Source organism: Gavialis gangeticus, unplaced genomic scaffold (genome assembly GCF_001723915.1).
Source record: "Gavialis gangeticus isolate Ggan-Ray unplaced genomic scaffold, GavGan_comp1, whole genome shotgun sequence".
Classification (NCBI taxonomy): domain Eukaryota; kingdom Metazoa; phylum Chordata; order Crocodylia; family Gavialidae; genus Gavialis; species Gavialis gangeticus.
The window spans coordinates 10,739,723-10,753,427 of NW_017729004.1; the positions used below are offsets into that span (position 1 = coordinate 10,739,723).

General features: G+C 48.7%; 1 protein-coding gene across 2 annotated transcripts in view; it reads right to left on the reverse strand.

Annotated features, from left to right (window-relative positions):
- The window catches only part of PLCD1 (phospholipase C delta 1), a 104,811-nt gene that overhangs the window by 7,009 nt on the left and 84,097 nt on the right, over positions 1-13,705 (reverse strand). For both annotated transcript variants that reach the window (XM_019508085.1, XM_019508084.1), the window contains exons 9-11: positions 6,650-6,820; positions 4,889-5,045; positions 2,394-2,510 (exon numbers count right to left, since the gene is read on the reverse strand). In XM_019508085.1, coding sequence (XP_019363630.1) covers positions 2,394-2,510; positions 4,889-5,045; positions 6,650-6,820 — 445 coding nt within the window. The remainder of the gene's footprint in view (positions 1-2,393; positions 2,511-4,888; positions 5,046-6,649; positions 6,821-13,705) is intronic.

Below are 13,705 nucleotides of genomic sequence, written 5' to 3' on the forward strand. Positions count from 1 at the left end.
ACGTGTTCAGCCTCCACAAGAGAAGGCTGAGGGGGGATCTTGTGGCCTGTTACAAACTAGTCAGAGGGGACCAGCAGACATTGGGGGAGTCCCTGTTCCCCCGAGCACTGCCAGGAGTGACCAGGAATAACGGTCACAAGCTGGTAGAGGGGAGATTCAGGCTAGATACCAGGAGGCGCGACTTCACGGTCAGGGCGGCTAGGATCTGGAACCAACTTCCAAGAGAAGTGGTGCTGGCTCCTACCCTGGGGGACTTTAAGAGGAGGTTAGATGAACACCTTGCTAGGGTCATCTGACCCCAGTACTCTTTCCTGCCATGGCAGGGGGTCGGACTCGATGATCTGCTCAGGTCCCTTCCAACCCGACCAACTATGAAACTATGAAAGCATCACATCTGGGAGTTAACAGCACTGCACTGGGACTTAGGAGGGCTGAGCTCTATTTCTGGCTTTGCTAGGGGGACAACTCCGAGCAAGTTACTTGTGTCTCTCCGGCCCCCCTTGCATCCAGAGATAACAGCACTGTGTCCCCAGTGTCTTGTGGGGATACATTCATTCATGCATAGCCTCTCTATTCACAGCAGGGATCATTGTGAAAACAAGATCTAGAAATGATTAATGAGTTAATCAGACACTGCAACAAGCAGGGCTGGATGAACTTCATCCCGGGGTACTAAGGAACCGGCCAAGGAGATCTTGGAGCCCTTGGCAATGATCTTCATGAAGTCATGGGGGCAGGCCACGTACCAGAGGACTGGAAAAGGGTGAACATATTTCCCTTTTGTACAAGGCAAAAAAGAGGACCCAGGGAACTATAAACTGGTTAGCCTAACCTCTATCCTGGGAAGTTACTGGAGCATATCCTAAGGAAGCCCACTTGCAAGCATATGGAGGGAGTAAAGGCTGATCACAAGCGGCCAGCATGGATTTATGAAAAACAGAGTCAAATAAATTTGATCTCCTTCGTTAACATAGTAACTACTTGAGTGGATGAAGGGAATGCAGTGGATATAGTGCATCTCAGCTTCAGTAAGGCTTTTGACAAGGTTGCACATGACCTTCTCATAAACAAATTAGAAAAATATGGGCTAGATAAAACTACTACAAGGTGGATAAATAACTGACTCAATAACTGCAAGCAAAGAGTAATTATTAACAGGTCCATGTCTGAATGGCAGGAGGTTTTGAGTCCCACAGGGGTCTGTCCTGGGCCCAGTGCTGCTCGCTGTGTATATTAATGATTTGGGGGCTGGCACAGAAAGCTTCTTGAGCAAGTTTTCAGACAACATAAAACTTGGAAGGACTGAGAACACATTGGAGGATGAGAGCACAGTTCAAAAGGACCCTGACAGATTGGAAAGTCAGGCTAGAACTAACAGGATGAAGTTTAATGTGAATCAATGCAAGGTGCTGCACCTTGAGAGGAATAATCAACAAGACAAATATAAAATGGGTGACACCTGGCTGGATGACAGCTCTTTGGAAAAGGCCTTGGGAGTCTTGGTAGCTCATGGACTCAATATAAGTCTGCAGTGTGACGGAGCTGCACAAAAGGCAAATGCAGTTTTGTGCTGCATCGGTAGAAGCAGTAGGTGCAAGACATGGGAGGTGACGTGCCTCTCTACTCAGCACTGGTTAGACCTCATCTGGATACTGTTTGCAGTTCTGGGCTCTACCTTTTTAAAAAGGATGTAGAGAAGTTAGAGAGGATCCAGAGGTAGGCAACAAAGATGATAAAGGGAAGAGGCTGAAGGAGGTAGGCATGTTCAGCTTCCAAAAAGGCACTTAAGAGGGGACATGGTAGCCGTCTTCAAATACTTGAAGGGCTGCCATAAAAAAGAGGGAAAACACCTTTTCTCCCTTGCTGCAGACAAGGTAGCATGGACCAATGGCTTGAAATTGCAGCAAAATTAGTCTTGCTCCTCCACTCAGGATCAAACTAATCAGCACATTAGGGGGGCAGGAAGGAATTTTACCCCATGGTTGGATTGGTATGGACTGTGGGGGGGGTTGCCCCCTACCTGGGATCTTTCCAGCATGCACTGACAACCTTTCATAGAAACAAGACATTAACTGCCAAGGGTCCCCTGCTTTATCTGTGGCAGTTTAGGGTCTTAGGTCTGTGTTGTGTCAGGGTTGATGGTAGTATTATGTAGAATTTAGATTATAGATTGTATGGGATGGTTTGGATAGGGATGATCCTGCCTCAATCACTGGGTTGGACTAAATGAACTCTGGGGATCCCTTCCAGCCCTACTTCTCTATGATTAAGCCCTTAGCCTCTCTTCTGGGCCTGCCAATAAGCACCAGTTGGACTGAAACCACATGCAGGTCAACCAGATCCTATGAACAATTAGGTCACTGGACAATCTGTGTGCATCACGTAGCACGTACCAATCTGACAGCCCACGTTCCAGAAGTCAACTGGGTTGTAGTTGGAAGAATCCGTTCTCCAGCCAGCAGGATAGATCCGGCTCAGATACTTGATGTTGTGATGAATAAAATCGGTTCCTGCAAAAGAACAAGTTACAACCTCTCTTTTAATGACTTCTGCTATTTCTCTCTCTCCTTAATGCTATATACAGCATCTCTACCTGCCTACTCAGTGCGTGCTCTAATTGTGTATCTATCAATTCTTTTTAATTGGCTCAATGACACCACCTCCCTCCTGCTACTTCTCATGGAGGCAGAGCTGACCAAAGAGACTGATAGCCATGCATGCCGAATGCCTTCTCACCCCCACCTGACCATCAAGAGCAAGCTAGTGGCCTCTCCAAAGTGGACTCTGCTCTGCCTGGCAAACTGAACCCACTGTCATCCGCATACAGGTCCCATCCTGAGACACCATTACAGGGACCTCAGCAGGAGGAGATGCCTCAGAAGTTTCCCTCCTTTCTCAAATGAAAAATCGCAGCCATTTACATGAAAAACTTGATTCTGAGAGTCAAGCTTATCCAGTGTGGCAACAGAAACCCACCACATAGCCTCCAAGTCCAGTCACAATAGGACATGCCATTTAAGACACCATTTCCTCTCCCAGATAGTAGTGGGGTGCGAAGCTTCATTCACCAATTTGATTCAGAGAAGATTCGGCCTGATTCAGAGGCCAAATCACTGAATCAAATCGGAAGACCAAAAGAACCCTCCAAATTGATTTGGAAAAGATTCGGAGATTTGGAAGGCAGTCTTGCAGGGAAACAAAAACTGAGAAGAGGGAGTGGGAGAGGGGGTGGGGTGGGTGGGAGACTGACATCTGTAGCTGGCCACTGACTGTGATCTTTCCCTGAGTCCCCTTCCAATCACAGTGCTCTGGGTGGGGATGTAGAAATAGCACATAAGCTTCTGTCTGCAGCCTTTTGTGACCTGTTTCTGCCTCAGCACTGGGAAGGCCCCCTCTTACAGGCTACCATCCTTGCTGGTCTCATCCCGCTGTGCCACACACACACACACAGTCACACATGACAAGTTTTGCTTGTCAGCATCTTGAGGTACAGTTTCCCAGAAATCCCTGCACCTATCTCTATGAAACCTGGCAGGCCTCAGGCCCTCAGAAGGGGCTACCATCCCAGCTGTTTTCATCCAAATCTAACAAAAATGACAAAGTTACAGGTATTTCAGTGATTCCTCATTATAGTCTATGGTCAAATCTCCAAATCTCTCCAAATCAGTGACGAATCTTCCAAAGCCGATTCAGCCATATTGATTCAGGAAAGTGATCTGAATCTCTGAATCGAATCACCGTCCTCTGAATCAGCCAAATCCAAATTGAATACTTCCCTATTCGCACAGGCCTACCAAATAGTGCTCAAGGGATATTAAAGGAGCAGGACAGTCTATCAAGCAGCACAAGCAGATACGATAACAAAGCCACAGCCACTCCAAGACTTAACGAGGGTCTCTGGTTTGCACATGATGGCTACTAGGCTGCACAATGACCAAGAATACTAAATGCCTTGTTACACATTCATTTTGGGCATCTTCTGTAGATCTTAACTCCTGGACTGGCTGCATGGTAACACCTTCAAGTAGTTTGAAGCACCTATTACACGACTCAAAGTTACACCACTCCAGGGCAGGATTATCTCTTGATCCACATAACTCAGCTTCTGTTTCATTAAGGTGTAGCCACCCCCACCGATGTGTTGCTCAAGTTAGAGGTGTGATAACCCCTTCTATTCCAGCTAATTAGGAACTGCCTTTATCAGTGTAGGGCAAGAGTGGGAAAAATGCGGCTCACGGGCTGGATGTAGCCTGCCAGGCTGTTCCATCTGGCCCGCAGGGCCCCTAAAAACCTTTTTTTAAGGTTATATTTATGTGCCCCTGGCTGCCTGTCATGTGACCCTCAATGGCTTGCCAAAACTTAGTAACCATCCCCCTGCCTGAAATAATTGCCCATCCCTGGTGTAGGGCCTATAAATCCCAGCTGTACCAGTAAAGACCTATTGCACAGAGCTGAAACAAATCTGCCCAGCAGGGGTCAGTGGTGTGTGCATATTACTTACACACACACACATATATGCACATGCACACACGTGCACATATAAAAAGTTGCTATGGCTCAAATATACCCTCAAGATACTACTCATGGATGACAAAAGATCAGGAGATCTAGGAAGCTGCATGGGAGCTCTCAGGTCATCCAGCACAAAGTACTGAATAGTGGGGAGCCACCACTTCCATTTTAAAGAGACACAGTCAACTCTTTTTTATAATTTAAGATGCTACCAGCTATGTAGGAAAGGGTTCTATTTTTCAGGATGCTGTCCCTTTAAAAGACACCCTCCTGGACAAAGGCCATGGAAAGTGGACACAGCACCAAGCTCCCCAGGTCATGAGCCCACGTAACAAGGGAAATCAAGAAGCCTGTTGACAAAGCAGGACAGACGCACCTGACTCCTGTGCTAATTTCAAGCCTTTGCTTTCAGCGAAGGATGACATCTCGTAGAAAGCCTGGGACTGGCGGCTCTCCTCAAATCCGCTGAAGTGGACGCTCCTGCAGTAGATGACTGTGTCAGACAGCTCCTTGGCCAGCGTTAGCTTGTCACTCTGGAAACAAGAAAGCAAGAGGGTTGGACTTTTTCCCATGCTCCTGCTCACGGCTGCAGGCCACAGATGTGCTGGGGTCACTGGGGAAGGGCACTGGAGCTTCACTTACTTGTCTTTTGAAGTGGAGATTTAGTTTCCCACAAACTTAAGCATCAAAAACGCTTACTGTGCCCAGGCTTTAGCTCCTACCCCAGGCCTGGCTGCTTCCAGGACAGCATGAATAACAGATCAATAGTCACACCTTTGGCATAGGCAAAGCCCTTCCCAGGAAAGGAAGCCCCTGGCTGGCTGTGCAATTCTTGGTGCATCCACTTACTTATTATTGTCCACTCTTCTGTCCCCGAAGGGCTGGAGCTCTAATAACCCCAAGCCCTAGGCATGCATGTGAACTCTACATGAGTTTAACATAGCAATTGCTTTGCTCTCCCTGTCCCCTTGTTTTGAAGTCATGGCAGCTCTCTCATTGTGCAGGGGAGAATCCCTGCCCTGGGCTTTCTGCAGCTTGGTGGCTAGCACATTTTCTTTGTGCCTCAGGGCCACAGGCCTTGTCTTCAGTCATCAGGCAATTGCCCCACATGACTGTCAGTCATGCAACCAAAAGAGCTGACTTGGCTGAGACTATGGGGAAAGAAAAGGTACCATTCATTGTGTCCACCATACCAACGTCAAGTTGGTGTTAGAAGAGCTGTAGATTACGAACTCAATGATGGAAACCACAACAAGCAAGCTTCCCCCTGCATCCCATAGCAGGATACTAAACCACTTGCTCAAGGTCACACAGAGTATTCAGTGGCAGGGCAGGACATTGAGCTGGTGGCTCTCCAGTCCCAGGCTAGCACTTTTACCAAGGACCATTCTTCCTTCACCAGGGCTGGCCTAGAGCTTGGACCCTTTGCGTTTGGACTGGTAACGTCCTAATTGCTTTCCATTGCTTTGGTCCCTGTTGCTGCCATTGTTACACTGATTCAACAGAAGCGGAGAGCTTTCCAGGGGAAGCAGCAGCAAAGGGAAATAAACTTGACCTCAGGAAATAAGGATCCTTGGACACCAGTGGAAACAGAAAGAGAGAACATCACAGATCAGAGCCAGAGCTGACGCTGACCATCCCTGACATTAGAGCGGTGCTGTTTTAAACCCATTGTCAGTCTGGGCCAAGAGCACAGGGACCTTCCCAAATGCCCAGTCTGGACATGATCGGCGTTTGAAGATAAAGGACCAAGTTCTGCACCTGGTGCTTCATTGAGAGCTACAGGCATTTGCCTGAGGGCAGAGCTCTTAAGTAAGCCCCAGGGTTGTTAATTTGGCACTGTCTGCCTGAAAAGGTTATGCTATGCTCCAGGATGGACTTTGGTGGACCTACACTAAGCTATAACACCTGGTGCCACCAAGAGAAATTTGTTTGATTTTCCTCTTGTCAAGCATTGCTCTAATCCCAGGGGGGAAAGGGGTCATTTCTACGGTTCTCCAACCTGGACTATGCAAAATCAGTGCCAATGTGAGATTTTCAGGCCTTCTGAAACCTGGACAGCCAAGATCTAGCTTATGGCCCTACTTATCCCCAGAGACTTCCCGCATTCAGTGATCCAGGCCCTGCTTTCACTTACCTTCTCGGTTTGCTCTATTTCTTTCTTCACAACTTCGTCTTCCATCTCAGCTGCTTCATCCTCATCAGAGACATATTCAGCCTCCACGTGGTTATTATTCCCATTGGCCCCTACAGTGTCCTCCAGCCTGTTCAGCTTCTTGCCTTTCACCAGGATCTTCCCCTTTAATTGCTACAGAAAGAGGTGTTGCAGAAAGAGGCCTTAAGTCAGAGTAGAATCTGGTTTGACTTGTAAAGAAAGTGAAGGTAAAGCTGATTAGCAACTTACAGGATGTGGACTACTCCAGGTTCATCAGTCACTGGTTATTTTACCTAGAAATCCAGCTAACAGCTATCAGTCTGTCAAAACTTTATCCTAGTTCTTACCCGGAGACCTCCAAGAACAACAGCCATCTCCCACCCTGTCCACAGAACCCGACCATCTCAACAAGTTCCTGTCCAAACGTCTTAGCTTATTCCCAGAAACACGGGGTGTGATCTCTCTCAGTTTGACAGACCTAACTACCAGGCTCATTAAAGGCCATAATAAGCCAGTATGGCCCAGTGGATGGAGAACATGACTGAGAATAGGGCACAGGGAGCTATTCCTTGTCCTGTTACTGCCTCACTGTGTGACCTCAGGCAAGTCACTTAACCTCCCCGTGCCTCTACTTCCTCATCTGGAGTGGGTGAGCGAGGGCATTTATCAACACAGCCTCATGAAGTGCTCTGGCAACTGAAAAGCACCAATAAGTCAGAGCAGTCACAAAGAGAGGCTGACTCCTTTAAACAGATTAAATCCAATAGGTGCTGGAAGGGGTGTGCAAAACGGGCAGCATTCGATTTGGATTCGGCCTGATTCAGGGGATAGTGATTCGATTTGCTGATTCGGATCACTGTCCCAGTTCAATTCAGCCAAATCCAAATCTGAAGATTCGATTCTGATTTAGAGAATCAGCGATTTGGCCATCCATCTTGAAGTACATAGAAAAAACATATAAAGCTGTGTCGATGGCCAAATCGTCGAATCTCTCTGAATCTCTCCGAATCAATTCAGAGGCTTCTGATTCAATTCAGAGAAACTAATGGGTCTCCTGATTCGATCTGGATTTGGAGATTCAGCCACCGAATCAGGCCGAATGTCCTCTGAATCAAATCAGCGACCAAAGCTTCGCACAGCCCTAGTGCTGGATCCCTCAGCTGGTGCAGGGCAGCACGTTCCAGTGGGACAAAGCCCGTTTCCACCAGCTGAGTTGGCCCTAGACATACAAATGATATCTAACGCCACCTCTCATCCACTCCTTTTCAACAGCAACATGCTTCGGCCAGTAAAACTGGGCAAATGACATAGACTTAAGTGTGAGCAATGTCCAGGTGGCACCTGGCTCTACTGGAGACGATCACATCCCTGTCCCTACAGCGACAGCCTAGAAGGGGCCTCTGGGGACATTGAATTCAGTCCTCTGCAGTCACAGGAAAGTGCTAACCCAGGGAATAGCCAACAGCACCACTTCAACCCTTCCCCCAAGAGCAACTCATGCAGAGATCACCTGGCTGATGCAAGACAGAGGTGATACTGGTGGGCAGAGGTAGTTTTGCAGCTACAATCAGTCAATTCAGCCCACGGGCAGGAATACTTTTGAACTCCTCTGCTCCCATTGAATGCAGCTGGAGCTTTAGCGCTGACATGGCTCAGCACCCTCAATGCTGGGTGTGCTCATATCCATGGGGCACAGTGGTTTGCTTATTCCCCCCGGCAAGGTGGAGTCCCAGTAATGGCCAATACAATAACTTCAGTTTTGTATGACACAATCCCTCTTTTGGTGAGACTCCACTTCTGTGTGTTCCTGCTCTTCTTAAACGACAGGGCTGTAGCGAACGGGACATTTTTGCAAAGCTGGACGAACACGAGATTCTCTTTTTGTGATCAAAAGCAAATGGCACTGAGACCAGCCTGACCCCAGCGTCCTGTCAAGTTGCAGGAGATTTCATTGGCCCCATTGTGAAATCTGGTTGAACTGCCATTCGGCACGAGAAGCTGAGGAAGAGGCCGCACATATTTTTCTTAAGATAGCACAAGGCATCTGTTTACTTTGGAAGAATTTCCCAGCAGCTGCACAATAGCTGCTGGCACGAGGATACCAGCTACTGGGCGACATTGAACAGGAACCGGAAGTCCCCGATGAATGTATAGAGCAGATTAATTGCATCGCCACCGGTCTCACGCAACCCTGTGGGCTCCACAAGTCCCAGCTCAGCAGACCCCATCACGCACCAAGCCTCCGCTTCTTAGCATGTGAAAGGGAATCAGCATGTTGATCCTTGTCCTCAATCCTGGCATCCATTATGGGATCTCTGTGCACCTTGTCTCTCTATGATCCCTTTACCCTTTGCACTTCTGTAGTGCTAATCCTCTCTCTGTCCTTATACAAAATACAAATGTTACAGGTGAAATTCACCCTGCCCCAAGGCCTAGGGACAGCTGCAAGCCCCACTGGAGCCCCCAGCAAAGGGTGGTCCGTGCTAGCACTTCATGCAGAAGAGAACATCCCTCTCCTAGTCCAAGCGCTTACCCCCATGCAGTCTCTGGACCAGCCTTTCTTGCCTCTACTATATGTAAAGCTAAGTGTTGTTACTGTCTGGTTATTGCCTCTCTCCCTCATTCATTCTCCAGCTCTGCCACCCTGGCTTTTAACCAAGTGGCTCCCTCGATGCAGGAACTTCAAGCCTCATTTCCCAGAAAGAGGAAGGACGGTCACATGTCTAGAGCATGGTATCAACGCAGGAAGGCCTGGGTTCAGTTTGCCCAAATCATGTAATTCCTCAGCTCTCTGTCTGTACAAAGGGAATAATAATCCTTCCCCATTTCTTGAAGTTTTTACAGCAATACCAGGCACCTTTGGGTCGGCTTCAGTTATCGACCTGATGCAGGAGTCACTGAAAGAGGCCTTATGGTCCTCTGATGTATTGGTCTGCCTTATGTATTATGCAGGAAGTCAGACTCAGTACAGAGGCAGAAAAGGATCTTGGAGTCATCACTGATGCCAAGATGAACATGGGTCAGCAGTGTGGGGATGCAGTCAGGAAGGCCAACCGCACCTTGTCATGCATCCACAGATGCATCTCAAGCAGGTCCAAAGAGGTGATCCTCCCCCTCTACACGACACTGGTCAGGCCACAGCTGAAGTGCTGCGTCCAGTTCTGGGCACCGCACTTCAGGAGGGATGTGGACAACATGGAGAGGGTCCAGAGGAGGCCACTCGCATGATCAGGGGCAGCAGGGCAAGCCCTACGAGGAGAGGCTACGGGACCTGAACCTGTTCAGCCTCCACAAGGGAAGGCTGAGGGGGGATCTAGTGCCCTGTTACAAACTAGTGAGGGGGACCAGCAGACATTGGGGGAGTCCCTGTTCCCCCGAGCACTGCCAGGAGTGACCAGCTGGTAGAGGGTAGATTTAGGCTAGATATCAGGAGGCGCGACTTCACGGTCAGGGCGGCTAGGGTCTGGAACCAACTTCCAAGGGAGGTGGTGCAGGCTCCTACCCTGGGGGGCTTTAAGAGGAGGCTGGATGAACACCTTGCTGGGGTCGTTTGACCCCAGCACTCTTTCCTGCGATGGCAGGGGATCGGACTAGATGAACTACTCAGGTCCCTTCCGACCCTAGAAACTATGAAACTATGAGACTGCAGGTCCTTTGGGGACCACTGTGCCAACATATCAATGTCCTCCCCCCCTTGCCTATACCTTCCAGCAGGCCACTTTGTGCACTGTGTGCGCTCCGGTTTGAGAACCTAGATGGCATTTAAGTGGTGCGCTGCCCTCTGCGTAGTAGTGAGCTTCACTTTATAATTTAGCCAGATAAACTGCCAGCTGCTAATTTAGCCATACAAAGTGCTTTAGGCTTCAGCTCCATATAAGTTTCCTTGCTATATAAAGTTGCTGTGAGTCTTATTTCCATGAGGTATCTGTATACTGAGCATCAGCACCTGGTATTCAGCGTGACTGTTAAAAACCAGAGATGGTGATATCCTGATTTTGCAGTGCTCTTCTCCTGTAATGAGGTTTTAAAACATAAACTCTTATTATGCCACTCCTGGTTTGCCTCCACGTGGTATTCAATACTTCTCACCTAACCACATCTGTGGTACTAAATACTATTGCTCACATCGGAGGGAACAGAGAATCAGCTCATTACCTCACCTCCATAGAGCATATCCTTTGTGCATATCCTATTCTTTAAATGCCTATCCTAAGGCATTTAAAAGCCTTAGAGCTCCTGAAATGCCTTAATAAATATTCCATGACCAGACCACAAAACTCACCCATTTTACCTGTGGGAGGCCTGAAGTCAAATGCAGCCCAATAAATCCTATCACCCAACCTACGGCCTCTTAGAAGGCAAACTGGAATAGGTGCCAGGGATACACGGCATCGCAGTAATAGGGAGAGTTGCACCTCTGGCCCCGTTTATTGAGTACACCCTGCTGCAGTCCTGGACCTCAGGCCTTTCCACCCTTGGCATGGGCTTCTGCACTTTTACCCTTCTTTAACTCGGCCTCAGGCTGGAGAATGGCATGGTCCGTCTCCTCCTTAAATCAATGCAGTGGTTATTGTTAAGTTGGAACAAACCCGCAGGGAAAAAAGGGTTTTTACATCCAGCTATCTTACCATCTATCTACATCCATCTATCTGAGGGCTACCATGCCCCCAAGTTAGCCCATCAGGCAACAGCATTTCAGTCTGATTCTTCAACACAGCTACCTTCCTGGACCAGAGACAGCTCCTTTTTAAATCTGCAGGGGATCTTTTGCTGTCTCGTGTGTTCAGGCCTTTTCCTCTCCTGCCACGGTCCCCTAACAGGTTTCCAGTGTTTGCTGAGAAGCAGCTTACCCTGAGCCATTCACTCCCTCCCTGCTCGTTTTTCCCAACACCGCATTGATCTAAGCCAGTCTATCCGTGCAGCAAACGTCCTGACAACCCGGTCAACTTGCAAGATTGATGTGTGATTGCAGAACAGCTTCACGCACATCACGCGCAGGCCAGTGGCATCATCATTTGATCATCCAGGCTGACCTCTTGGATACTGCAGGGCAGGAAATTGCATGTAGCTCCACCACTAGCTTAACCAGCCTTAGGGAAGGGGCACACCAGCAAGTGAAAGGAGGGTAGGCAAATACTGTGTCCGCTGCTCCACGATAACACGCTCTTATCCTGCAGTTACTGAAGCTACGCTGCAATCCCTTACTACCCGTCCTTTGGGGGCTAAAGTGCTACGGGTTCACTTTCATTCACACCAGGGAAAGAGCAAGCCCACGGACCAGCTGACACACTAACGTCCTGTCTTTCTGTACCCCACAGCGACTTCTCTGCAGACCTGATCCCGACACGCCTGGCTCCTCAACCGCCCTGGATTCAGCTAGGAACTGAAACAGCAATTGCAAAACAGTCCATGGCACAACTGGGGCATCTGTGGAGTTGTGTGAGGAAGCAAGACGCAGTCACGTGTCTTCCAGCGTGAAGGAAGTGGGCAGAAGCATTGTGAACAAGCTGCCATCTAGACAGTAGGGACTGGGGGCAGTCCCTGGGAGGGGAGCTGTCGTTAGACAAGGTAGGCAGTTATCCCAGTAAAGGCCAATCCCTCCCTGCACGAGCACTGCAACAGGAGCCCCCCACTTGATCCAACAAGGAGAGGCAAGGATGGGCAGTTTTTATGAGGCCTCTCCAATATTTAACTTATTTGATTCATCGCAAAAGGCAGCAAAGCAAGGATTTTAATGAGCGCTTTGTTTCACCTCCGCGCTCCGAGCCGGCTATGCCGTTTTCTGCATGCTCCCCAGCTAGAAGGAGTCACTGCTGAGTTATTGAGCCATTCTGGTATCATTATTTCCAGAAGTGTTTTTTGGCGAGGGAAGGGAACAAAAGAGAGGGCACCTTTCAGAGAGGCTATGAAGTGAGTAGACTTTGCTCTCTGGTAAAGCGATGTTTTCCTCCCGAGAGAATACTTGCACTGCAATAAAGGAAATGCTTGAAAAAGCTAGAGTGCTTCACCATGGAAACCTCAGAGGAACAATGTCTGCAGGGAAAAGGAAGGTTTTCTCCAGCGCAAATAAATACACTGGATGTAGGAACCAATACAACATTTACACAGCACAAGCCCTCCAGCCACTGGGGTCCATGATGGTGGAGTAAAGAGAGGCTGCAAAGGAAAAACCCATCCCCTTTTCCCATAACCAGGGTGCAAGGCTTCTGTATGGCACATGATATCAGCTGGTCCAGCCCCTCAAGATTACTGCTGTCATTTGGCCTTCAGCCCAGCCTGGGAACATTAGCTGGGGCTGGGCGGTACACGGGTGGCACAGCGCTGGCAGACTGTCCCTGCAGAGCCCAAGCATGAACGGGACAGAGGGGCTGGCCCCAACCCCCCAAATGAGGTAAATGGCGTGGCCAGAAGCAGTCATTTGGATTATTTGGCAGCACAGGGACTGTGTCTGCAAAGATCTGCAAGGCTAGGACCCGAGAAATGAGCCACAGGTCTTGGGCGGCAGTGCAAGTTATTCGGTGCGAGTCTAAACCATGTCCCCCCTTCACACAGGCTAAAACACCAGAGTGAACACACTTTCTAATGCTGCTGCTTCTGCTGTTTTTCCATGACCATCTAACTGCTTTCCAGTGGTGGACTCCACCCTTTTCTAATAAAGAAAAATCATGCCCCCCGGGATTTTCCTCTTGCCAGCTTGACTAGGAAGTGCAAAACCAAAGAGGCCTTTTAAATAACGGCTCTAAACTATTTTTCTGTAACAGTCATCAGTGCAGCCTTTACACAGGACTCCTGTTAGACCAGCAGGAAAAGGACAAGAGAAAATAACAGAGGAGAATTCATTTTATCCCAGCATTTTTGCTTCTTTTACAAAGGGATGGGCCGATTCTTCCTCTGATGTCAATCAGCACTCCAGTGACTTTGTACAGTTTTAAAGCAGCTGAGGTTCTGGCTCACTGCCTAATGCGAGCAGCCAGAAGGCGGCTCAGGAAGGGAAAATGGGAAAAAAAATGGGAAAAATGTCTTTGGGGGGTGGGGCGG